Source organism: Schistocerca serialis, chromosome 5, assembly GCF_023864345.2.
Source record: "Schistocerca serialis cubense isolate TAMUIC-IGC-003099 chromosome 5, iqSchSeri2.2, whole genome shotgun sequence".
Taxonomy (NCBI): Eukaryota; Metazoa; Arthropoda; class Insecta; order Orthoptera; family Acrididae; genus Schistocerca; species Schistocerca serialis.
Genome location: NC_064642.1, coordinates 306,199,129 through 306,225,086, shown reverse-complemented (window position 1 = coordinate 306,225,086; position 25,958 = coordinate 306,199,129). Strand labels below are relative to the sequence as shown.

Sequence of the window (25,958 nt, the reverse complement as noted above, 5' to 3'; positions counted from 1 at the left end):
ACTTTAATACTGGATATTGAAACTTTGTAAGTAGTCTTTTGAGGTGTAGATGACATCTATCTTTGTGCATCTGCCATTTCAATTTTATTAGCATTTCTATGATGCTGTCCCATGACTCAGACAAATCTGTAACTATTTGTGGTGCCCTTCTTTGTATACATTCAGTACCTGCTAATAGTCCTTTTTACAGGGTGTGCATAAAGTGCAGGAACACTTTCAATTATTTATTGCACAAGAACCAAACATTGTACAGATATCATAAATATTGCATTTTGAAGAGAAACTCTGAAGGTTTTCTTTTTACAAACATGTGATATGCGAACCTTGAGTGGCCCAGCAGATGGCAATAAGATAATCGAATTATTGCCATATCTGTCCCAGCATAGTTTCATCGACTGTGGCAGTCACTTCCTGTATTCTCTCCCGGATCTCTGCTACATCACGTGGCAGAGGTGGTACATACACAAGATCTTTAATGTGACCCCACAGAAAAAATTCACACGGAGTGAGATTTGGTGATCGGGGAGACCATTTCATGAAACAGCTGTCCACTTCTGTAGCACAGCTGATCCATCAAGGTGGCAGCTCCACGTTCAGATGCCCACGAACTTCATGATGAAAATGGGGTGGAGCACAATCCTGCTGAAAGATCAACAGAGAGTCCAACTGCCTTTGTGGCATCAGCTATTTCTTCAAAATTCCAATTAGGAATATCAAGTGACAGTGCTCACGGCAAAGAAGAGTGGCCCGTATAATGAAGTTGTTGTGCCAGTGGTAAATGTCCTTCCTTTTTGGTGGCTTCTTACCACACTTGGTTCTAAACATCCGTTGAACAGCTATAGCACCCTTGTTTTTGTCAAACTCCAGCACACAGAAAGCTCGCTCGCACCTGAACTCGCCATGTTTGCGACTAGCGCTGACTATCGGCAAATTACCAAACTACGCTGTGGCGGTATACAAGGGAAAAAAAAAAAAAAAAAAAAAAAAAAAAAAAAAAAAAAAAACCTTTGTTGTTGTGGTCTTCAGTCCTGAGACTGGTTTGATGCAGCTCTTCATGCTACTCTATCCTGTGCAAGCTTCTTCATCTCCCAGTACCTACTGCAACCTACATCCTTCTAATCTGCTTAGTGTATTCATCTCTTGGTCCCACTCTATGGTTTTTACCCTCCTCACTGCCCTCCAATATTAAATTGGTGATCCCTTGATGCCTCAGAACATGTCCTACCAACAGATCCCTTCTTCTATTCAAGTTGTGCCACAAATTTCTCTTCTCCCCCAATTCTATTCAGTACCTCCTCATTAGTTATGTGATCTACCCATCTAATCTTCAGCATTCTCCTGTAGCACCACATTTCGAAACCTTCTATTCTCTTTTTGTCTAAACTATTTAACATCCATGTTTCACGTCCATACATGGCTACACTCCATACAAATACTTTCAGAAACGACTTCCTAACACTTAAATCTATACTTGATGTTAACAGATTTCTCTTCTTTTGAAATGTTTTCCTTGTCCTTGCCAGTCTACATTTTATATCCTCTCTACTTCGACCATGATCAGTTATTTTGATCCCCAAATAGCAAAACTCATCTACTACTTTAAGTGTCTCGTTTCCTAATCTAATTCCCTCAGCATCACCCGATTTAATTCGACTACATTCCATTATCCTTGTTTTGCATTTGTTGATGTTCATCTTATTTCCTCCTTTCAAGACACTGCCCATTCCTAACACGTAATCTACATTCGATAGCAAATTTCTCTTCTTCAGAAATACTTTATTCACCATTGCCAATCTACATCATCTCTACTTTGTCCATCATCAGTTATTTTGCTGCCCAAATAGAAAAACTCATCTATTGCTCAAGTTTAATGTTCCCTAATCTAATTACCTCAGCCATGCCTGATTTAATTCAGTTACATTCCAGTAACCTTGTTTTGTGTTTGTTGATTTTCATCTTTTATTCTCCTTTCAAGATGCTGTCCATTCCGTTCAACTGCTCTCCCAAGTCCTTTACTGTCTCTGACAGAATTACATGCCCCTGCAAGTCCGAAGGTAAGAACAGGCCTGAAGTATTCCTGCCTGTCGTAAGAGGTGACTAAAAGGACTCTCACACGTTTCGGCTTTTATGTGATGGTCCCCTGTAGGATTTGATCTCCATTCTTCAAAATTTTCCGAAGAGCGAGCCAAATGGGGAAGGGCGCCTTACATGGTGCATCGTGCCTTGAGATCTGTAGCCCACTTTCTCATCACATTGCAGTACTGCTCATTCTTAATCTCTTGGGCGAGGACACCTTCCTGGGTGCGGTTTCCACCATGCACTATGCAGTGTCGCTTTCTGCGCCGTAGGTGACCATGGACTTGTTTGCACCTGATATCCAACACAGTAGCCAGTCCGTTGTGGTGGGGCTGCCGTGTACCCTGTTGGTTGTAGCCTCCTAACAACACAGTGATACCTCTGCTGATGCCTGTGCTGTTAACTCCCCACGTATGCCAAGGAGTAGATGCCTGTCACCATGGGGCATCAGGACTCCCGGCAGTGGCCATTGTGCCAGTTGGCCTTTGCTGCAGCTGGGGGGGCACCCGTGGGGAGGGCCCCTGGTCAGAGTGGGTGGCACCAGGACGGATGACACGCGATGAAGAGTACCATGTCATCACTTGCTGGTGATCAAACACCAGCAGTCTCGAAGCATTCTAAGTCTCAGTACAATGCAAGGAAGTATGACCCAAAATCATTCCCGTCACTGGCCACAACATGGGAGCAACGCCAGGCTAAGGATGCCAGTGAACCTTATTCACCCCGGTACCTCGTATGTACAAGAACTGATAGGGACTCCTTTATTTTGATAAAGCCACAGTTTTTTGTAGAACGTTTAGAGGACAAGTTTGGGGAAGTGGAGGGCTTGTCCAAAATGCGGTGAAGGTCAGTCGTGATAAAAACAGCATCCTCTGCCCAGTCACGGGCATTACTTGCTTGTGACGAGCTGGGGGTGTTTCCATTACCATAACGTTCCATAAGAGCATAAATATGGCCCAGGGTATTATATTCTACAGGCACCTTCTTTTGCAGTTTGACGACAAGCTGCGCGCCAACTTAGTGACGAGGTGTTCATTTTGTCCGGTGCATCCATCGGGGTCCAAGGGATAATCAGGTTGCTACTGGTGCCTTCATCTTGGCCTTCGAGGGTGACACATTGCCCGAGAAGGTCAAGGTGATGGTCTACCCCTATGATGTCAAGCCCTATGTGGTGCTTTAAATGCTGGAAGTTCAGCCATATATCTTCCCGCTGTACTTCCAGCGCCACATATCAAGATTGTGGACGTCCATCACATCCTAATATTCCATGTGCCCCGCCTTCCATCTGTGTTAAATCGCCATCTTATCAAATGACGGAAGCAGGAGTGTTGGGAGAGAGAAGTCTCGACCATGCATTGTCATACGACACTTTCCCAAGTCTGGCAAAGGTCAAACGTGTTTTCGGGTACCAGATCCCAACAGGTGTTCCTGTGTTAACATAAATGGCGTGTTATCAACCAACGATAATGTGATTGGCGAGAACTTTGCCGAGCATCTGCGTCTGAGCATTATCCTCCAGCCTTTCGCACTGTCAAATCACGGATGGAAGGGAAAGTGATTTCATTCACTACAAGCCACAGTGAATCCTATAATACCCCATTTACAGAGTGGGAGCTCCTCAGTGCCCTGGCACATTGCCCCGACACAGCTCCTGGGCCAGATCGGATCCACAGTCAGGTGATTAAACATCTCTCATCTGACTACTAGCGACATCTCCACATCATCTTCAATCAGATCTGGTGTGATGGCGTCATTCCATCGCAATGGCAGGAGAGCACCATCAACCTGGTACTCAAACCCAGTAAAAACCTGCTTGATGTGGATAGCTATCAGCTCATCAGCCTCGCCATTGTTCTTTGTAAGCTACTGGAACATCCGGTGTGTCAGCAGTGGTTGGGTTCTGGAGTCATGTGGCCTACTGGCTCCAAGTCAGGGCGGCTTCCACCAGAGTCACACTTCCACTGATAATCTTGTGTCCCTCAAGTCTGCCATCTGCACAGCCATTTACAGACACCAACACCTATTTGTCATCTTTTTGATTTAAGAAAAGTGTATGACACGATCTGACGACATCATCATACTTGCCACATTATACAAGTGGTGTCTCTGAGGCCCATTCCCGATTTTTATCCAAAATTTCCTGTTGCTTCGTATTTCCCACGTCCAAATTGGTGCCTCCCATAGTTCCATCCATATCCTGGAGAATGGGGTCGCGCAGGGCTCTGTATGGAGTGTCTCTCTATTTTTAGTGGCCATGAACGGTCTAGCGGCAGCTGTAGGGCCATCTGTCTCACCTTCTCTGTAAGCAGACGACGTCTGCATTTCGTACTGCTGCTCTAGGCTCTAGTACTGGTGTTGCTGAGTGGTGCCTGCAGGGAGCCATCCACAAGGTGGTCATGGGCTGTAGCCCACAGCTTCCATTTTCCAGCCATGAAGTCATGTGTTATGCACTTCTGTCAGTGTCATACTGTTCATCCGGAACCAGAACTTTATCTTGCTGATGATCCACTCACTGTAGTGGAGGCATATCAATTCTTAGGACTGGTTTTCGATGCCTGATTGACTTGGCTATCTCACCTTCGTCAGCTTAAGCGGAATTGCTGGTAGCACCACAATGCCCTCCGCTGCCTGAACAACACCAACTAGGGTGCAGATCACTCTACGCTGCTGCAGCTATACAGAGCCCTTGTTCAATCCTGCCTTGACCATGGGAGCGTGGTTTATGGTTCGGTGAGGCCCTCGGTGTTGCGTTTACTCTTCCCAGTGCCCCACTGTGGCGTTCACCTAGTGACAGGTTCTTTTAGAATGAGTCCGGTGACCAGTGTTCGGTGGAGGCTGGAGTCTCTCCATTGAAGGTTAGGTGTGCACAACTGCTTACCATTTAAGTTGCACACATTCGTAGTTCTCCTTCGCATCCGAATTACCGTCTCCTTTTCCCACCCACGGCAGCCCGTCTACCGTATCGGCGGTCCGGATCAGGGCTAACAATCGCGGTTCACGTGTGATCCTTTCTGTCTGAACTGGAGTCCTTCCCTTTACCACCTGTACTTGAAGTCCATTCACATACACCTCCATGATGTACACCTAGGGCGCAGCTTCGCCTGGACCTTTCACATGGCCCTAAGGACTCAGTTAACCCTGCGACTCCTCTCCGCTGTCACTTCCTCTCGATTCTCGACATGTGCCAGGGACATGAAGTGTTTTTACACCGATGGCTCAATGGCCAATGGTCACGTTGACTTTGCCTGTGTTCATGGATGACATATAGAGCAGCACTCATTGCCCGATGGCTGCAGTGTTCTCACTGCAGAGCTGACGGCCATATTTTGTGCTCTTGAACACATCCGATCATGCCCAGGCTAGTCATTTCTCCTGTGTGCTGACTCCTTGAGCAGCCTATAAGCTATCGACCAGTGCTACCATCATCATCCTTTGGTAGCGACCATCCAGTAGTCCATCTATGCCCTGGTACAGTCCAGTCGTTCAGTGGTGTTTGTCTGGACCCTAGGTCATGGAATCCCAGGCAATGAACTTGCCGACACGCTGACCAAACAGGCTACGTGGAAACCATCTCTGAAGATGGGCATCTCAGAACCTGACATGCATTCTGACTTACGCCGCAGGGTTTTTCGGCTTTGGGAGATGGAATGGCATAACAGTATGCACAACTAATTGAACTAACTGCATGTCATTAAGGGGACTACAAATGTGTGGAAGTCTTCCATGCGGGCCTCTTGCAGGGAATCAGTTGTCCTCTGCTGGCTCTGTATCAGCCATGCCTGGGCGACCCATAGTTACCTCCTATGCCATGAAGACCTGCCTCACTGTCAGTGCGGCACCTGGTTGACAGTGGCCCATCTTCTGGTGCACTGTCCCACTTTGACTGCCCAGCAACAGAATCGTGGGTTTTCAGCTCATTGCCGCTAATTTTATCTGACACAGGGTGTATACGACCTGGGACAATCGGGAGATCTGGGAAAAACCAGGGAATTTTTTTGTCCAGGAGAAAACTGGGAAAAACCCGGGAATTTTTTAGAATTCCAGGAATTTTTCATTGTTTTTCTTTTCAGTTACATTTTTGTAATTTTAATTGGTAAGAACCAATACTCTTACAAATGATATTACTGTATCCTGCTTCTGCAGAATAATACTGCAGCAATAAAACATGAACGAGAGAAAGACAACACAATGCTTCGTAACAACAGGCACCATCACAGTTGTTTACGTTACATTCGTTTTAGCAGTTACGAGCGGTATTGTGTGCATGCGCAGTTTAGTAGTGCTTTCTCCCGCTTCTGGCTACAGAAATGTGGCTGTTGGCTGTGTAAGCAGTCACAGCAAGCAGCTAGATGCTACCAGGGAAAATTTTATTGGCGCACCCAAGTTGCCAGATTCATGCATGCGCAGCATGTCAGGCACTTGGTGGCGTAAATTCATATTCTTGAGGAAAAAAAACCTCGTTTCACAAAGCGCCTAGCATGCAGTGCATGTTGGTCTATCAATTATTCATATGATTTTGAAATGCATCCCTGGCAGTTTTTGGACATTTTTGAACACATTCTAAGTTCATTTCTGAACGATTTGTGAATGCGTGCAGAGTGTACGTGATGTCTGTCAGGGGAATCCTCGTCGCATCTAGAAATAAACTTTCTTGCAGACAAATGGGGCTATATGAGCTGTGCAGAGTAAAGCCGAACGGATGAATGCCAACCGCTGTGTGATTATGTGGTTGATTGGATTTATGTACGATGAGAATTGTTATAATTTCTAGCGAAAGTCATAGATTCAGACTACCAGAGTGGATATAAACGACTAACAGGAATAACAGGTAAGAAAGATTACGCATTATCTTCTCGGTTTATCCAAGAAAATGAAATTTTGACAGAAAAGTTTTGGCCAGACTAGTAAGGGCCAGTTGTACAATCCTCGGCTAGCAACCACTTTAAGTTCTATTCTAGAAGTAGCATGGAAAACGCGATGTACGAACACGTAACAAAGCCTAACCAGAGAATAATCACGGGATAACTAAACCGGTGATTCTGGCAGAGTTAGTGAAGTTAACCGGTGAATAAGCTTTGACATTGGCAGGAATAGTTACAGAATTAGTGATGACAAGATTGTTTGTTAGCATGAGGAAGGAGAAGAAACGGGGACATCTTTTAAATTATGGAAGAATATGAAGATCCCAAATTTATATAAAAATTTTGCACTACTACTTTTCGATCTCATGCTTGAGAAACTGGAGCGTATGTATGAAGTGTAAAACTATTTCCTAACATGAAGTTTTTTGCTTGTAGTAGGCCTAATAGGCATTTGATATTGGTACTTTGTGGATTATATTCTGTCGTGTTGTAAAAATGACCATTTGTGCCAAAACAGTCCCGTTTATTTGGTGTGTTACCATTGCTGCAGTATTAGAAAGGCCTATTTTGTTTTATACAGCAGACAGTGACAAAACAGACATAATCAGATGGAGAAAGCACACCAATCTTGGGTCCTATTTGTATTAAAAGCTTTTTCGGTATTAGACAACGACATTTCGATTTTTCATGTAGCAAAATGTTTGACGAACTTTGAGGTAATAGATTCTTTCGCAGAAAGGAAAGCATGCCATGTAAAGCTGTAGCAAGATTAGAGAGAAGAAAACTCTAGGAGCTAAGGATTGAAGAAATGTGTGTTGTCTTGCTTGTCTCTTGTCTTTACTGGTTTTATGTATCCTGTATTTAATTTTATGTCACACAAAGCAGCAAGTTGTTAGCTAATAGGAAATAGAGTGCAAATTCAGGATGTCAAACCAGCTGACCAGAAGCAGGAGAGGCACCACAGGACATTTTACTTTCCACTGTCTTGAATATAGTTTGATGCCACCAATTGCAAAATGTACATGTTTAAATTCTACACGAGCAAAATACAGTGACTTGCGATAGAAGAATGTTGTTTTAAGAGGCGTGGCACTGCACTTCGGCACACTAAAGACCTAATAACATGCCTTACATTTCGTTGAACACATATGTTTTATGCATTAAACTCTTCAGAAAGATGTGTGCTACAAAATGAATGTATTTTTGAAAATTCGTGTGTGTGTGTGTGTGTGTGTGTGTGTGTGTGTGTGTGTGTGTGTGTGTTGGGGCTTATGGGCACTCAATGTCGAGGTCATCAGCACCCTTTTAAAATTTTTGATGTCCTATCTCCAACGCTCGAGGGAGGAAGGGAGGAAGAGGGGGGGGGGGGGGGGGGTTTCGGCAGAGGGCACTATCTAGTATTGCCCTGGTTCGGGAACATTGTAGATCTAGGGCTGATGCGCAGAGCAGTCCGTGTAATAGTGGGGAAGTGGGTAGTCTCCGCGTTACCCATGTTTACATTTAGGGATTTTGCTGTTACCTCTTCGTTTGCTGCTCTCACGTCAAATGAAAACAAAACGGATTTCTGTGGCAGGGAGCTATCAAGTGAATTAAAATACATTCACATAATTACAGGAGGCAAAAATATGTTATTAATTTCAGATTTTATTTTATTTCCACTTTTCTGATGGTCAAGCATTAATCGCCTTGCAGAACAATGAAGTTACTTTTGTCGGTTTGCTAAAGAAATTTCCTTTTATTAATCTTTCCACTGAGTCAGTCAATATATTTGAAATGAAGTGTTTAATTCCACACTATTGGCTAGTTTCAACTGTTCGCTGCATTTCAAGTGCACGTTTTCATCTTGTAGCACGTATGGTGTTGTGCCATAATAAAGAATCAAACATGAGATAACACTGTACTGGTAATCCAAGAAAATTTACATCCCGGAAACCACATTGAAAAGCTTAATATCAGGTCAAGGCCTACTTCTTTGGGAATCTAGACATACGAATGTGCACTGTAAATGCGCACATTTTAGTATGGGTCACGAAATTGTGATGCTCTTCAAGTATCCTCTGATGTCTTATTTCTTTTATGACATAATGTAAGATCTTTTAATGTTTTACATGTACAAACATACAGACCTCCTAAGTCGTCATTGCTACGCAAGCACAGTGGTGCATGTTACCTGACGCTCTCTGGCAACTGCTGAAACGAACCTATTTCTAGAAGGTCGCAGGAAAATACTGCGAATGGTGGTTTGAAAAGCATTAATTTCAAAGTAAATTTCCTTACACCCAAGTTGAACTATGAGTGAGAATGTATGATGATTTTCTTAAATCACAAAGCATTTGACTCTCATTTAAAACTCAATTCTTTGATGACGAGCCATTTAGAAGAATTTCAAGCCCAGAAGATGAGACTGTGTCACTCTTAAAAATTTTATTGGCTCATTTGTGTGATATATCTTAAAGTGTAGTACACACATAAAAGACGAACTTCATATGTCAAAGCTTAGCTTCTCTTGCAGCATATTAAACTTGGACACCAATATTATGTGAAAGCTTTGCTTTTCTTGTAGCAGCACTACGTATATGAATTTAAACCTTTAACTGTTGCTGTTTGTGTGTTCGCACTACTTAACAGTGTTGTTGCTATTGGCTGACTGTCATGTGTCCTAAGCTCTTAATATCCGCTATCATCGGCTGGCGAGATCACATGACACGACCTATGACTGGCTTACAAAAGTGCGTTTCAATCTAGATTTCAATGCTTCAGAAAGTAACATGCGGTGTTCGGTGGAATTTGAATTTATATTTTGTAATACGAAAATATGCAGCGTACATGTTGCTGCACATCAAAGATCTTTCCAAAATGTGTTTTTTTCCACGAGTTTCGTTTTCTAAAGTGCTGGGAATGATAAGTTATACAATTCAGAGAGAAAATATACTGTCAGTTAAGAGGGAAAAAGTGGGGAGAAATCTATTTTTAACTGTAAAATCCAGGAGAAATCAAGGAGTTTTCTTTCCTTGTCCGCTTATGCACCCTGCGACAACGCCTCATTGGCTGATTTACTTTTATTTGTGAGGGTGAGTTTTATCATTTGATCTAAGTTCTAGCGCATTTCCTTTGGCCGTCTGTATGCTCCACCCTAGTGCTTTTAGGGTGGAGGTTTTAACATGTTGCTGAGTGGCTGGCTTCTCCTTTTTATTCTCATCATCAGCCAGCCATGGTCACCTGCTTTGTTGTTTTACTCTCTTCATCCCGTTTCTTGCGTGTCTGTGGTTTTCTTGTCCCCGTTTCATCCATTTACGTGTTTGTTGCCTTCATCGTTTTTGTGATTTTTCCTTTAATTCCGTTTTGTGTTGTCAGTCTCGTTTGTTTTGCTCTCACACTTGTGGCATTGTTTTATTCGGAACAAGGGACTGATGACCTCTTAGTTTGGTCCTTTCCCCCTCTTTTAATCCAATCAACCAACCAACCAACAGAATTACAATGTCATAGCTCAAAGGTTGCCTCTCATCTTGTGGGACTTAAATTCTTACTCTACATTTTTCGTTGGTTTCTTTTACTGCTTGCTCAATGTACAAACTGAATAACATCATGGATAGCCTACAACCTTGTCTCACTCCCCTGTCAACCACTGCTTCACTTTCATGTCCCTTGACCCTAGAACTGCTGTCTGGTTTATGCACAAGTTGTAAATAGCCTTTCATTTCCTGTATTTTTAACCCCTGCTAGCTTCAGAATTGAAAGATAGTATTAGAGGCAAAATTGTCACAAGTTTTCTCCAAGTCTAAAAATGCTATAAAGTAGTTTTGCCTTTCCTTAACCCATCTTCTGGGACCAGTGTTGCCTCGTGTGTTCCTACATTTCTCCGGAGTCCAAACTGGTCTTCCCCGAGGTTGGCTTTTGCCATCTTTTCCCTTCTTCCATAAAGAATTTGTGCAATTTGCAACCATGTCTTATAAAACTGACAGTTTGGTAATATTCTCACATATCGGCGCCTGCTTTCTTTGGAGTTGGGATTTCTTATGTTCTTCTTCAAGTGTGAGAGTATTTCATATGTCTGCTACATCTTCTCACCAGAGGGAAGAGTTTCATCATGCCTGGCGGCCCCAGGGCTATCAGTGATTCTGACAGAATATCATCTACTACTGCAGTCTTGTTTCGAATCAGGTCTTTCAGTGCTCTGTCCAGTTCTTCTCGCAGAGTTGTAACTCCCACCTTCCTTGATCTATGTCTTCTTCCATTTCTATAATATTACTTACAGTTGCGTGACTAGGAGGAGGAGGAGGAGGAGGAGGAGGAGGAGAATGATAATGATAATGATGATGATGATGATGATAATAATTATGTAAAAAAGAAAATTCAGTATGTTGCATTTAATGATGTGTGTGAATGATATGTCTGTGTCTGCTGTTGTGATTCACTTACCCCTGAAGTATTGCCACTGTCTATGAGCAACAGGATGATGGGCCATTTCTAAGATTGATATGCTTGTAACCTGGCAGTGACCCACTGTCACAGTTGAGCTTGGAATAAGTCCCAATATTATTCAATGAAGTAGGCCACCTTATCTGTTTCACCTTGTTTTCACATTACCAGATACTGCTCTACTCTCAAAATTAAGTGCTGATGACATTAGCAAAATGCTGCACCATTTGTTTGCATGGTACTTTTGTACAATAATACTGTTTTAACCACACACACCTACTTTCATGCTAATCTCCTTTTCCACTTCTGTTCCCTCTCCCCCCATCCTACCCAGCCATCTCCCACCCCCATGGCATGGCAAAGCTATGCCTGGCAAAAAGGTACATGTTGAACAGTCATTCTGTTGTGCCTGTCTGCAACTCAGTGCATCATCTTTACAGTGGGTAGCAGTGTATCCTTTCCTAATATTGTTGTTATCCCAACCTGGACTTTACATTGTTTTATGTGGAATTGGCATAGATGGGGTCCTTGCTGTCTCTTGACCAGCAGCAATAGCTCTGTATGTGATACAATATGCAGATGCTTGTGATTATTATACTTGCTGTATTAACAATGAGAAATAAAAACGTGTAGTTAAACTCGTGGATAAATTATAGCCTCCTGTCATCATACTTGAATTAATTATACAGTGTCTGTTGATTCATCCGTGGTACAATAGCCATTTCACATATATCTTCCAGTTATATGTACAATATTTTAGTGCCCTTCTCATCTGAATTATAACAACAATATTAGACACTTACTCCACAACAGTGCATGTAGAATCCAAAAACATGTGTAATTGCTTTTGCAGATAAACTAGACAATTTGTTGCAATGTCTGTATATCAGTCAGATTTAGAAATGAAAGTTGTCACAGAACTCCAATACTACCTTTATATTTGTTAGTGAATGTGTGAAACTACTTGTATCAGCACGTCATTCATAACATTCATTATCACATTATCTCCGCAGTTTACGTGGATGCAGCTCAGAGGAGCATTCTTGCAATTCATGGTCCATATTCCATGGCATGTTCACAAAATTGAACACACTCACTTGTAAGAGAGCTCGATCTTACACACACATAACATTGAATATTAAAAAACATACTTCTGTTAAATTAATGAATGTGCCAGAATCTTTAAGAAATGCTAAGATGAATAAAAAATGTTTGGAGGTAGAAGTTTAAATAATTCAAATAATGTGATGTTTACCATAAAAGTTATATCAGTAATCTGCTGATCTCTTTTATGAGGACTCTAAGAATGTTGCAGTTTTGTTGGATGGCAAATTTGAAAACAATCTTTTTACTGATAGCTTTTGCAAATGTCATGCTACATATCCAATGATCTTACAGTACTTATTAATTAGAATGTGGTGGTAGTGAATTGCCTAGGATTAACAGTGTTTCAATAGTATATTGAACATAATATTGCTAATGATAGTAATAACAGTAGTAGTAGTAGTAGTAGTAGTAATAATAATGTTACCCAAATTAATATCTAGAAACTAACTCCATACTGAGATAGAAATAGTTACATACCCTGAGGAGTGAATTAACAATCTTGACATTTAAAAGTCAACAAGTGATATTAACTTTAACAGAAATAATTTTAATTTTAGTATGACTAATTTTGTATAATGCTTTCTTATAGTGAATGTGAACTTGTTAAACCATGTAACTGTTTATATGTGGATTATATTTGGTTTTCTTAATTTTGTTCTATGTCTAAAGTAATTCGCCATACTTCTAATGTGTCAGTCATGAACATCAGTGCATTTGTTTATTCCCTATAGATTTTATACAAAAATGTGGTCAATTTGTATAAACTCAAGAATATATTATTACAGCAATAAAAATAATCAGTTTTTGAAAATATAATGTAATTGGGTAGAGAAATCCACCTAGCACGTGGCAGCAGGAGAACACACATATAAAGAAATATAAGCTTGCAAGCTTTCAGAGCCAATGCCTCCTCCTCCTACTCCTCCTCCTGGCAGAAGGCTTAAAGGGGAAGGACATGGGGAACAAGGAAATGGGCAAGTGAGGTTTAGGAAAAGGGGTAGAGTTCAGAAGAACTGCCCATAACACTAGGTCAAGGGAGATTTACCAGACGAGATGAGACAAAGTCTTTCCTTCTCATCCTGTCCAGTAAGTCTCCCCGACCTCGGGTTATGGGTGACTTTCCTGAACTGTACCCATTTCCTATCTCTCATCAGGCCTTTGCCTTCACCCCTCTTCCTTCTCCTTGAACCCTTCTGCCAGGAGGAGAAGCCTCTGGCTCCAGAAGTGTGCAGATTAAATTCCGTTATGTGTGTCTTCTCCTGCTGCTGCTTGATGAGAAGGTTTTTTTAATCTATCCAGTTACAGAATTTATTATTAGATGTTTCTGTTTTATGTATGAATTATGACAAGACAGTCACATCAGCCTAGTTGCTATTCTGTGGAATCTCAATATTCTGTTGAGATGTGTGCCTGCAGCACAGTGCCCCAGTTCCACACCATAGTTCAGGTGCGGGTAAATTGTGCAATAATACACCATTTTAATGTTTTGTTGGTAGCTGATTTTGATAGCTGGTAGAGCAGGTAAAAACCAGTGCCCAGGTTTTTGTCTAGGCAGATACCAAGGAATTTGATGTTGACATCATCAGTTCGCGAGATACTGCATATACTGTCAACTCCCATCTCATATAATTTGACTGTTTTATTAAATGGCATTTTATTATATTGGTGTTCTGTCCCTGGTGAAGAAAATGAGGTTACATACAACTATGAGCAAAATTGAGTATGACATTGCTTCAACAGACAGCAAACTCACCCTACTCCACACTGCCCTACTGGCACAGCAACTGCAGGATAAATACACATTAACAATTAACATATTTAATAGTATTTTTAAGTACTTGTAGTCTGTCACATTACAATTAGACTTTTGTCAATTTAATGAATTCAGTGGTGGAATAAACAATAACGTATCACAAGAATTTTACAAATCCATTAACATTACAAAGTGTGGTTACGTAAAGTTAATGACAATAACAATGAAAGTATAGTAAAACAAATTACCATGGCATTAAAGATCACTAAGATGTCTTCAGCAATTTTTCACCAAGTACTTTTTGCTGAGCTAATAATTTTTACGGGTGAAGGCTGTGAAATCTAGATCCTGGAGTGTGTTAATGTTCTGACAATGATGAATTGTTTTGCAGTTTGATACTCATGAATATTGTAGCAGTTTAACCACAAAATAGTTAAAATGCAGTTTCTCAAGCATACAAATTTCTTTCTTTAATTCATATGTTTGTAATCAAAGTTGAAAGTCGTTCCCTGTGAATAAATAATGTGATACAGGTATTGCAAACTTTATTTTAAAAAAGGTATCAACAGATTCATTTTGTACATCCCCATTCTTCCATGTTTCACTGTGAAACAAATAATAGAGATCAGCAGCATATCTTACTGCGTGTGAGGACATGGGAACAATGTGCTTGTGCATTATCTCCTTGATAGATGAGATCATCTTGAAATATAGACATTACAGTGAAAGGGGCAGATCTGAGAATCCTGTTCCAGTAGTGCGCAGCCCAAAAATTACCCTTGATTGTGATGAGAGGTGTCTGGCATCTGTATACGATACCCCACCAGAATAGTGACTGACCCACCTACTTGCACACTTCTACAATGGTTGTTGTGAATCATACAAATCCTGCACACATTTGTGAAGAGAACTCGCTGCTATGATCCAGGCTGCATTTCAAGTATTCTGTTGCTCTCCTAATTCATGTAGCACAGTTCTAGTGTGAATTGTTTTTACAGTATGTACCTACAGCCAAAATCAATCGTGTGGAGATGGTTGCATGCTCTCTGGATTAACACAGCCTTTCTTGTTGCCTTCAGAAAGGCAACATGCATTTCATTTGCATTCTTCTCAGGGCACCTATGATTCTTAATCTTTAAGCAAGCAATCAGTTGGTGTTGTGAACTATGGGTGACAAGGGAGAGTTAGGTCTTCAGTTTTTTGTCACGAACTGGCAATTGGATATTCATATGTCAGTACTGTGTCTGTGCACGTGCGTGTGTGTGCGCCAATTTAGTGGACAGCTTCTCTTGCTGACAACCCTTCTTGCAGTAAAGTGACAGTACACATACAGTCTAAGCTTGAAATGAACTTTCAAGGTGTGTGGATGAGCTGAATAGTGGAAATAAGTCATATTGTCCCATTCACAACTGGAGACACGGTGCACTCTAATGAACTTCATTGTGAATGCAGGTTTACTTTCACTTTGCTTACACAAGTGGCTGTATTTAGCAGTTTCCTGAGCTCTAGAGTATTGAGAAAGATGTTTTCCAATCAAAAAATACCAACTATGCAAGTTACGAGGAAAATTTTATGAAAATACATTGTAAGCAGTTTATAACAACTATTTCTAGATACCACCAGCCATTATTAGAGTAGTGGAAAGTCATAAGTATACAAGCTGTGTCCCAAAATTCATGAAATATATACTCTTTAAAAAAGATTTATTTACAATTTCTGTGTAACAGGTTCATATTGTTCAAAGTACTCACCACGAGCATTTACACATTTTTCCCACCAACTCTCCCACTCCTGGTGTGCCCCTCAAAGCTCTCAATGGGAATTTCCTGTAAAGATGTTGTCACAGCTGCTTTGATATCTTCAGTGCTGTCAAACCATGTCCTTTGGGTATGTTTTTGACCTTGGAGAACAAAGTCATCCAGGGCGAGTTTGGGACTGTAGGGTGGCTGCAGCAGCATTGCCACGTTGTGCTTTGCCGGGAAATCATGGATGTGGAGAGATTTGTGGTTGTACGCATTGTCGTGATGCAGCAGCCAGATAGCAGTGATGTCTTTTTAACTCACAGATGATGGTTTTCAGAACGTTCAGAGTGCTAGCTGACCGTGGAACACTCACTTGACGATAAGTATTAAACAGCCCTTGCACACAAGTCATATTTTCATTAGTTTGGGTTGTCGTCGGCAGCCCAGAGCAAGTGGTCATTGCCCACCCATTTCTCACCCCTGCCTCCTACCTGTTTCCGCAATATCCTTTCTTTCAGGAGTGCTAGTTCTGCAAGGTTCGCAAGAGAGCTTCTGTAAAGTTTGGAAGGTAGGAGGTGAGGTACTGGCAGAAGTAAAGCTGTGAGGACGGGGCGTGAGTCATGCTTCGGTAGCTCAGATGGTAGAGCACTTGCCCGCGAAAGGCAAAGGTCCCGAGTTCGAGTCTCGGTCCGGCACACAATTTTAATCTGTCAGGAAGTTTCATTATACATAAGTATCTGCCATGATGTGATCTCAAAACAGAGGTGCACTAAATCAGCAATACTATTGCCACTAATGCTCAAAGGAGACTGACTGAGGGTGTGCTGCTAACTGTCAGGGCATGAAAAAATATATATATTTCAAGAATTTTGGGAGACATTGTATTCCATCACTAAGTAGTATGGAATCAGATAAGAACCATTGTGCACGATTTCAAGTTTAACCTTGACTTAAATGCAGTGCTGGGAGCTGGGAACATTTCAGCAATTTGAGAAAATATTTTGTGCTGGTTCCAAAAATTTCAACCAATAAGACCCTTGAAAACAAACTGCATGGGCATTTATGATAAATCACTGCATTCTGACCTGGCCATTGTCAGAATGCAAGTGGTGAAGCTGTGGCAGTGGAGTACATACTTGAAGAAATTAAGAAGTTGGATAAGCTAGTTTTACTAACACTCACTGAAAAACATATGTGCTGTTGCTAGGAAATATAATCCATTCAACACATATGAACAAAAAATGTTTCATTGAAAAGAGAATAGTGGCTTGATAAAAACACTCGTATAATAATTGACATGGGTTTGAGTTATAGCCAAACCTGATTTTCTGTGGATGATGATTTAGTGATGAGCAGTTAGTATTAGTTGTTGGTTGTCAATGTACAGCTATTTCCAGTCCATATCCAGGACTTTTCCTTTTCCCATCAGTCTCTTTGTCTCTTTTTTCACCATTTCTAATGTCTTCATTTTACCAATAATAAAGTAATACGTTTTAAAGGTCATAAAACTTGGTATTGGATATCTGTTTTCTCCCTTTGTGCTTCAGTTTACCCCACTGCGGTTGCTTTATTGTTCCAGTTTATAAGTAAGGGCTCATCCTCTGTCTCACTGAGGCTCAGAAGTGATCAAAACAATTTAGATTGGTTGTATCTGAAGCTGCATGTGTCTTACTGCGGCATAGTGACTAAAAACCCTAAATTCTCATAAAGAAGGTTAAAATTAAGATTCTACTCCTTCTTCTTCATGAATATTTAGGAGGAAGAGGAAGAAGAAGGAGGAGGAGGAGGAGGGTTGTGAGAATGGGTTTTCAGAGCTTAGTGTGTCCAGATTGGTGCACAATTATAGCATCCTTAAAATTACATTTGTTTTCTAAGGTATACTTAACCTTTTTTCCCAGAACATTTATTTTGTCAAACAGCACACGGTTTGATAACATCAGGCAAAAATCAATATTGTTAAACAGTTTAATAACTATCATATAAACACCGCCATCTCTACAGTTTATCTGTACTCATTTCATTATTTGTATTCCACCCAAGATATTGTTGAGGACATCAGGTTTTATATTAATAAAGATAGCTTTATTTTGTATGTATGAAATAACCGTGGTTACAGGAAACTTGCTGTATATTGCCTAATTATTTTTTTCTTTTTGCAGCTGTTGGCTTGGTTGTTGTCTCATACCTTGCTGCATTGATGAATGTATGGACGTTCATCACACATGCCCTAACTGCAAGGCATATCTGGGACGCTACCGCCGATAATGCTAGACTCTGGGTCATGAGTTATGAATAAACAAAGCTTATTGAATTTCTAATACTCACCAATGCAATACTCATTATAGTAGTTTTATTTTACTACACTTTTTGAATTGCAGTGTCATTTCAGCGAGACACTGCAACCATTAATGACTAAGCATATATATATATATATACATACATACATACATACATACATACATATATACATATAATAGTACCTGTTAAATAATAGATTTATTGCTGGTGTTTTTCAGCAGTATATGTTTCAGCACAAAATTAAAACTGATTAAAAATCGCTGTAAACGTAATTTTTAATGTTGAGCTGTCATTTTGGGATGTCATATATTTTTATAAGAAGTTTCCATTTTTCCTTACTGTGTTTCTAATTGAGTAGTTCTTGTGTAGAGGCTTTTGACTGTTTTTAGGTGTCTTTGCTTATAAATATCATTGTCAAATGAATGTTTGCAAGTTCTCTGACACAGAAAATATATTCACTGGGATTAAAAGTATTTTTATATCTTTAACAGCAGCTCTGTTTAAGAACTGTGCTGTTGCATAGTTCTTAGTCATGGGTCTACTTTCATTGGCTTTGGGCAGTGATCATCTCCAAAATGTCCTTTATCTCATCCCTTATAGATAAAAGAAAAATTTGGCAGCTCTTTATAAGTCACAATAATAATAATTCATTCTCCTAAATACTACCATCTTTTTAGTGTGTATACCAACATACATTTGACAGTGGCCCGGCAAAACACGTGATTGCAGTCTCCTTTTGGTAATATCACTTGCTGTCCTCTTGAAAATATGTGAACTAATGAAATATATCCGTGGTACTGTAAATTTCCTTGCTTTGCCAGTACACAAAGATTTGTGATTACTGTAAACATATTTTTGTCTCAGGATACCCTTCCAGTGACTTTTGCGCAGCTATTGGATCCTGACTGTCCTAATCTCTTGCTCTGCATGCCCTCTTACTAGTGTAATGTGTACATTGTTTTGAAAGTTACTTTATCAGGCTGTTATGGATTCTAAAAATATCCATTTAACATTATATATACTCTGTTTACTTTTTGGTGTGAAATATTGTGTCCATACTAATTAATTTATGTGCGTATGAAGGTAGATTGAAAAGCTACAGTCACATAAAACAAACAGTTGTAGCATAGAGAGGGCAGCACACAATAATAATAATAATAATAATAATAATAATAATAATAGCTTTGAGCTTCCATAACACTCTCAAGCCTATGGAAATTGGGAAATGGAAGGCACAAAGAAGCAGCAGAAGTATAAATGAAATAGTATGTAACAAGGACTCATATCAGCAAAATTAATTTATCATGTACACCTGAATATGCACACATTGGAAAGTCCAGGATGGAATAGCAACAGTATTATGGAAATGATAGAGTGCTAATCACTGTATAGAGGAGACACATTCACAGACAGGCACAACAAAAAGACTGCTATACAAGCTTTTGGACAAAAGGCCTAGTTTCAAAGAAGAAAATTCCTCTCTCTCTCTCTCTCTCTCTCTCTCTCTCTCTCTCTCTCTCTCTCTCTGGCTGTCTGTCTGTGTGCGTGTGTGTGTGTGTGTGTGTGTGTGTGTGTGTGTGTGTGTGTGTACGTACGTACTTCAGAAGAAGGCCTTCTGGCTGATAGCTTCTATAGCAGTCTTTTTCCCTGTGATGGTGACTCAGTGCCTCTTCTGTATGGCGAGTAGCACTCTATCCTTTCCATAACATATTTATATGTGTATTTGATGTGGGGGTTGACATACTGTTGGGCTAACGTTGATTCTGCTCATGTGTGTATGGCTTTTTCATAACTATCCTATAGATTTTGTGTTCATCTTGGTATTTACTTTGCAAGAATAGTTTGTGGTAGTGTAACTATTTTGCTCATATGTTAATGGCTCATTTTTAAACACATTAAAATAAAACAACAGAGTGTGAATATTTTGCTAAGAGAAGTAATGCTGTATGTATCTAGTATAGCCTTATAACTTGGTATTCTCTTTCATAAATAACACAAAATGAAATGAGGGCTTATTGGCCACAATTATGGTAACAGTAGTTGGTTCTAGGTAGTTTCCATTGTGATGTGCAATGATTTATGAAGAACTCTTGTTCAGTTTTAATTAAATCTCATCCAGCAGCATTTATTAACAGTTGTCAGTCTTTGCAGCTCAATTGAAAAAAAGCTGATAAGATTGTTTTAGAGATTGAAGTTTAGTATTTACCACATTTTTGTCTTTTAAAGATTTGGAATTGAAAGATATGGAATACTTAATGAATGCACACACATCTGTTTCGTCATAAAGACTGCACTGGAGACATCTTGGTGGAAACACATGTTATTTAACCCGTAAATGTCTTTTACTCATTTATATTATGTTAATTGTTCTTGTAACTGTATGTTAGCTTTTATGGGCTTCCAAGTTCTGTATTTTATGCATGACGTAAGTTTTCATGACTAACTCAAATTGTCATTTATTGTTTTAGCAATTTAATTTTCTCTGTCTTACAGTTGAACTATCCAGAAAATCAAAATCCTATTGAAATAAGTTGTTTTTGGTAGTTTTACCATTTAAACTGTGGAATTCAAATGGCTGTCACTTCCTTATGAAAGTAATGTTTAATGTAAAACAGACAATAAGTTGTATGGCGTGTCTTAATGTTTGTACAAACTGTGGGAGCTACACAAATACACAGTAACATACTTACTCATGCTCATATACCTCAAATTCTGCAGGGACACATGTTCATAGGTTGTTGTGAATAGCATATCATTTTTCAGAAATGTTGAGAGTAGTTTTCTTTGATTTTAATTTTGAGATAACATATCAGCTGCATAAAATAAAGGTCTATAAGAGCTGAGTCCTCAATGAATGAAATCTAATTCTTGCACATTCAGGTAATGCTTATCACACACTGTTTATAATATTTTTGCTGTCCGCCATCGGTAGCTGAAAGGTCAGCGTGACATGATGTCAAATCTAAGGGCCCGGGTTCAGTTCCCAGCTGGGTCGGAGATTTTCTCCGCTCAGGGACTGGGTGTTGTGTTGTCCTAATCATCATTTCTTCCCCATCAACGCGCAAGTTGCCAAAGTGGCATCAAATCGAAAGACTTGCACAAGGCGAATGGTCTACCCGATGGGAGGCCCTAGTCACATGACTTTTACAAAATATTTTTGGTATACATGTTTCACAGAATGTGCTGAATATGTACAGTTCCTATGCTGTATCTTGACAAATGTTGACAAATAATATGAATTAAAAAAGAAAGAGTGAATCCTGTAGTAAAATGTAAGCATTTTTATTCCGTGTAACCACTAAAGGAAAGTAATGACACTAAGTGATTAACTGCACTCAAATACATCTAACATGAGACTACCCATCTTAATTTTTCAATTTCTCCACAGGTGATGAAGCAAGATACTGTCGTATTTCACGTATGCCTTCACATCTTATGAAAAATTCATTAAAAGTTCAAGTTTATCCTCTATCCTCCCCATCTTTTCCCCTACTCACTTACATGTTAGACTATTGTTGCTCATGTCCTGTATTTTCTGCAGCTTGTAAGTTTGACCCATTTTTATAGTTGTGAAAACACTGTATACTGTTAAATTATGGGTTTGTGTCCTCTCAGTCTCATAGCTCGCCCTCCCTCTACCTCTCTGTTTAAGTCACTTGGTCGTTCATGTATCTGCATAGTTTGCATATTTTCATTGTATGAATTTATTGTTGCCAGACCAGTAGTGTGTCTCCATTTTTTTGTGTGTAATTGTACTTAACCCAAAACTGATCCTCTTTCCTAAAGGTTTCAGTGTCCATGGAACATTGTACATTCCAAGATTGTACGCTCCAATAGAAATAGCATTTATGTTCATTTGAAGTGCTTGAGACTTTTTCTTGGGCATTTCATTCCCATGGAACTGTGCTCTCTTAAAAATCTGTGTGAAATAAGTACACAAGGCATCACACTGCAGCCTATGCAGCAAAGTGAGCTTGTGGTAAGACCATTATAGTTCACTAAATGTTGTTTTAGTGGATTTTATTCTGATGCAGAATTTTTTAGGGACTTCTGCTTAACTATTCTCATTGCAGTTGATGTAAAATAATAATTTTGTACATTAATATGTACTTAAAGAAGAGTTCACACAGTGTCAGATATACTGCAATTTTTTTGTGCTTTTACTTGCTTGACATTCATCAAGATAAATATTTACATGTTATGAAACAATTGGGATTGCATTTTTGAATTTGAGTGATGGGTTTTACATAGATCATGACCAGATACTGGCAGTGTATTCAGTCTTGATGCTACATTTTTTTTTTTTTTTTCTTAGGAGGGAAATACCAAATTTAAATGTGTCTCAAAAGCAATACTTCGTTATAAAAATACTTACCTGAATATTTTGCCTGAATTGCCTTACATGAGGACATGTAAATATCTACAAATGAAAGTTTTTTTGTAACTCAATATATTGTGTAAGTTTGTGGTGAATCAATCCCACTGTGCTATTCGCAACACACAGAAAATTTCAATTACAAATGTTGCAACAAATATTATCTTCATCCTCTGTGAAATATTGCACATCCTCTATGAAATATTACACAGTTTTCATCACTCAGAATTACTAAATTATAGTGCGAACAAATAATTTTCTTTATGTTTAATAACAGATGGGAAAAAGAGCAGCAGTCAAAGCTCACAAACACACATTTTTGTAGCAATGTAGATCACAACAGCTATCCACAAAGCTCTTATACCCTAATCAGTGCAGTGACACACAATTGCTCTGATTTTGACAAATGTGAGCACATGGTGCAAGTGCTGCCACAGTACTGCACATAACCACATAACCACATAACCTTCCTACCTCTACACATAAGTTGTAGAACTTTGACCTCTCTCTTCCACTCCTATTAACAACTTTGAGCAGTTCCCTCTTTGGAATGAATTTATAGATAACCTTTGGGAAAAGTTGATGGAAGCCACCACAAAGCTATACACAGTGTTTATTTGATAATATAGGAAGTTGTATGTGTTCAAATTTAACATTTTGAAAATTTTTGCCACTAGCATGAGTGCCTTGAAAGGTGGCCACTTAATCCAATTCTGTCACTTCCAATACAGTTTGCCACCATTTTAATATATTTATATTTGTGGTTTGAATTCATGCTGGAATTGTGTTTCTGACACAAGTGACAATTTAATCTTATTTAGTAAAAAAGGTGTTGTTATTTTGGTATTAATTTCTCACAGGGAAGAATATCAGCAACATTTCCCCCAGAAAATCTATTTGTATTGTTGCATGTGTGCACTTCTCTCTGCATCCCCTCCCTCTGTCTCCTGCCCTTGCAATAATGTTAGTCTTCAATTTAATGTGTCCTCTCACAGTAGGTATAATGGTACTCATGTCTTGTGCTTGAGTGCATGTGCAGGCACAAATAATTATCTTTTGTCACATTTTAATGAGTTTTCTGTTTTTTTTCCCTCTCAGTTAAGATCAGTTGTTTGGGTGCTCAGCATTCTGTGTTAATTCTTCACTGTATGTAAGCAAAACTGTATCCTGAATGAATATTTCACTCTGTAGTTGTGTGTGCTCTGTTTTGAAACTTCTTGAGAGGTTGAAATGGTGTGCTGGGTCTGGGATTCAAACCTGGAATCCTGCCTTTAGCAAGAAATGCCCCTACCATCTGAATTACCTGGGCATGACTCACGATTTGTCTTCATAGCCTCTGTTCTGCCAAGACCTTTTTCCTATTTTCCAAAATTCACAGATCTCCTGCTTACATTGCTAGACTAGCACTCCTGGAAGAAATATTCTGGGTTCAAGAACCAGTCCAGCGTGCAGTTTTAATCTAAGTTCCATAAAATTATGTGATAAAGTGATGTAATTAACAAGTTGAGCTTCTTTGGGTAGTAACTGTATTGTATGGTGAAATTGCATTTTCATTATTTGATGTAAAAATACAACACCTTACATAGAATGTGCTACAGTATTTCTGTATCAGCCCACTTGAGATATGTTTAATGCAGAAATTTTGGCTGAGCAGTATCACATGATGTTGTAATGATTGCTGTTTATCCAGAAATTTCAGGCTGACCTGGATAAAGCTAATTTATTAAGCTTTAATTAAACGTATTACTTCACTTTGCTGGCTTGAGTGGTATATTGATTTACAATGAATTTTGCTTCCTATATGTATAAAATTTGATAACTTGCGAAGAAAACACGTTGGTGCTATTTCAAATATGAAATAATAATCATTGTTTACTTGTTGTATTATGGGTTGTATACTTGTTATCCATTCATAGAAAAGGGAAAAATATAATCAATCATGTTTCCTTTTTTACTGTCATATTTCTAAAATTTAGATGTTTTATCTAATATTAATGTATATGATGAACACTGTAAGTGGCCTTAAATTTATGTATTACTTGCTATTATGCTATGTATACAAATGAAATTCTGGCACAAAATATTTTGCCTACTCTTTCTGAAATATAAGTTTGCTTTCAGTTCTATTTTGTCTCTCTTTACAGCAGTTAATTGATATCAGATTTAGAAAGATACTGTAAATTATCACCGTACATGGATCTCTTGTTTGTGGCTGCTTATAGATTCTGATATTGATAATGGTCCAGATTTCCTTCCTACTTTCTTTAACTGTCGTATGCACCCCTTAACTAAGGCTGTATATAAAAATATGTTGTATGAAGTCCCCCGTAAGAGGGGGTACTGATCCAATTGTCTGCTGTAAGGAGTAAAGTTCCTTCAATGAATATAATGCATCAACAGAAGTCAGTATCCAGGGTAGGACATACCAAGTTTGCGGATATACATATACAGAGTGAGGCACAATAATGAGCAATTTTAAAAAGTGTGCGAATCAAACTGCGTTGGAGAGGTGAAAGGGATAGTGTCTGTTACGTTTGGCGCAAAATAGCATTTAGTGGTAATGGAGTGCCAGACACCACAGCATTTTATCAAAATGGTAGTTTATACCAGGTAGCACGTCATGCATTCAACATTAATCAGAATCGGCTGGTGCTATCTGCCTGAGCAATTAAAAAGTGGGTTGAGAACTTTGAGGAGATGGCGTCAACAACAAAGAAGAAAACTGGGAGAGCAAAAACTGTGCACACACTTGAAAATGTTGAACGTGTAAGAATTGCCATTGAGAGAAGCCCTTATGGCTCAGCTCACCAGCACAGTGCTACACTTGGGATTTCAAACAGAAAGGTAAGAACAATTTTACACCAAGATTTGTACTTTCACCCCCTACAAAATCCAAATAGTTCAGGCTCTTACGGAAACAGCTTGATAGCCAAAGACGGTTCTGCTTAGAATTTTTGGACACGTTCAATCAAGACAAGGACATTGTAAACCTTTTGTGGATAAGTGATGCTCACTTCCATCTCTACAGTCATGTGAACAAGCAGAACTTTCAATTTTGGAGTGATGTTAATACTAAAGAATTGAATCAGCAATTGTTGCACTCCACAAAAGTTACTTGTTGTGCACCAAGTCTTCATTAGGGATCATAGGGCAATACTTTTTTGAAGATAGCCTTGAAAATGCTGTAACAGTGACTTTGCAGAGATATGCAGACATGTTGGATAACTTTCTTACTCCACAACTTGCACACTACAAAGTGAATGATGAGATGTTTTTTCAGCAGGAGGGAGCAACCTCCCACATTGCTCAAATAAGCATGAATATTG

At 39.4% G+C, this 25,958-nt stretch overlaps 1 protein-coding gene across 1 annotated transcript in view; it reads left to right on the top strand.

The window, feature by feature from the left end:
- LOC126480742 (LITAF domain-containing protein) overlaps positions 1-24,758 on the top strand; it is a 63,023-nt gene extending 38,265 nt beyond the window's left edge. The window contains exon 4 of the mRNA XM_050104014.1: positions 18,119-24,758. Coding sequence (XP_049959971.1) covers positions 18,119-18,224 — 106 coding nt within the window. The 3' untranslated portion in view covers positions 18,225-24,758. The remainder of the gene's footprint in view (positions 1-18,118) is intronic.
- Positions 24,759-25,958: the final 1,200 nt, after the last annotated feature.